The 1,003-nt window shown below is 34.4% G+C and overlaps 1 protein-coding gene across 1 annotated transcript in view; it reads right to left on the reverse strand.

Annotated features, from left to right (window-relative positions):
* The window catches only part of LOC109371348 (ATP-binding cassette sub-family A member 10), a 60,545-nt gene that overhangs the window by 32,855 nt on the left and 26,687 nt on the right, over nt 1-1,003 (reverse strand). Inside the window, 1 exon segment of the mRNA XM_019623805.1 lies at nt 618-823. Coding sequence (XP_019479350.1) covers nt 618-823 — 206 coding nt within the window.

A 1,003-nucleotide genomic window follows, 5' to 3' on the forward strand; every position in this document is an offset into this window, starting at 1 on the left:
AGCTGCTTATAATAATCCAATAAAAACATTTCCATAAGCTGTTTTCTTGTCCTTAAAACCAATTTTATTATTTTACATCGCTATTTTGTTTCATAAGCTTTAAACTTACTTGTATCACTAAGCCCAAGTGTGTGTTTGTATCAGTATGTATCTGTATGTCTATTTACAAATTCATTAGGCATGGGTAAACTAAGTATATATTTTCTTACTTTTCTATACTGAGCATATTGTACTTATAATTCAATTATAATTTACAAAGGCCCTATTAACTTGCTTACCAGTGTTTCAAAATAAGTTCTTATTTAATCTGTATCACTATCAGGAACTAAGTTTCTGCTATTTCAGAAAAAAGATATTTCAGAGCTTCATTTAATGCTGACAAAGAGCAAATCATGGTTTCTTAGCGATATGCATTTGTGGAAATTTTGGTTGCTCTTGCATTCAACCCATGCAACCCATGTATCTGTTCTCACGCTTCATCACAGTAGAAACGGGAGGCAGCATGCTTATGAATAAATATTTCCATGTCTATAAACTTTAAACCTCACTGACAGAAAACACAATCAGCACAATCTTGCAAACTTAGCTGTATTCTACGTGGTCACACAATAAGTTACCTGAAAATTTGTTTGTTCTTTCCAAGGGCAAACTATATACAAGTTTTTCTTCCGTTTCTGCTGTTAACTTGGCATCGGGGATGTGCTGTCTAATGAGGGATGTGATTCTCTCTGGATTACACATTTCATTCCTGTGTAAACTAATGGTTCAAAAGAAGTATGAGCCTCTGAGTTCTTCTCCAACACCACTGCTCATGAAAAGACCGCTTCTGATTAAATAATTTGTATATATCACAGGCACATCCTGCTAACTTCAGTAATCACTTCCCACAAGTCAGGTATTCCACTTCCAAGTACTAATTGGTAGTCTATTTTGCATTACAGTAATACCTTGGCTTGCAAGCATAATTCATTCTAAAAACCAACTACTCGTATTGCAAGACATC

Source organism: Hipposideros armiger, unplaced genomic scaffold (genome assembly GCF_001890085.2).
Source record: "Hipposideros armiger isolate ML-2016 unplaced genomic scaffold, ASM189008v1 scaffold_562, whole genome shotgun sequence".
Lineage (NCBI taxonomy): Eukaryota > Metazoa > Chordata > Mammalia > Chiroptera > Hipposideridae > Hipposideros > Hipposideros armiger.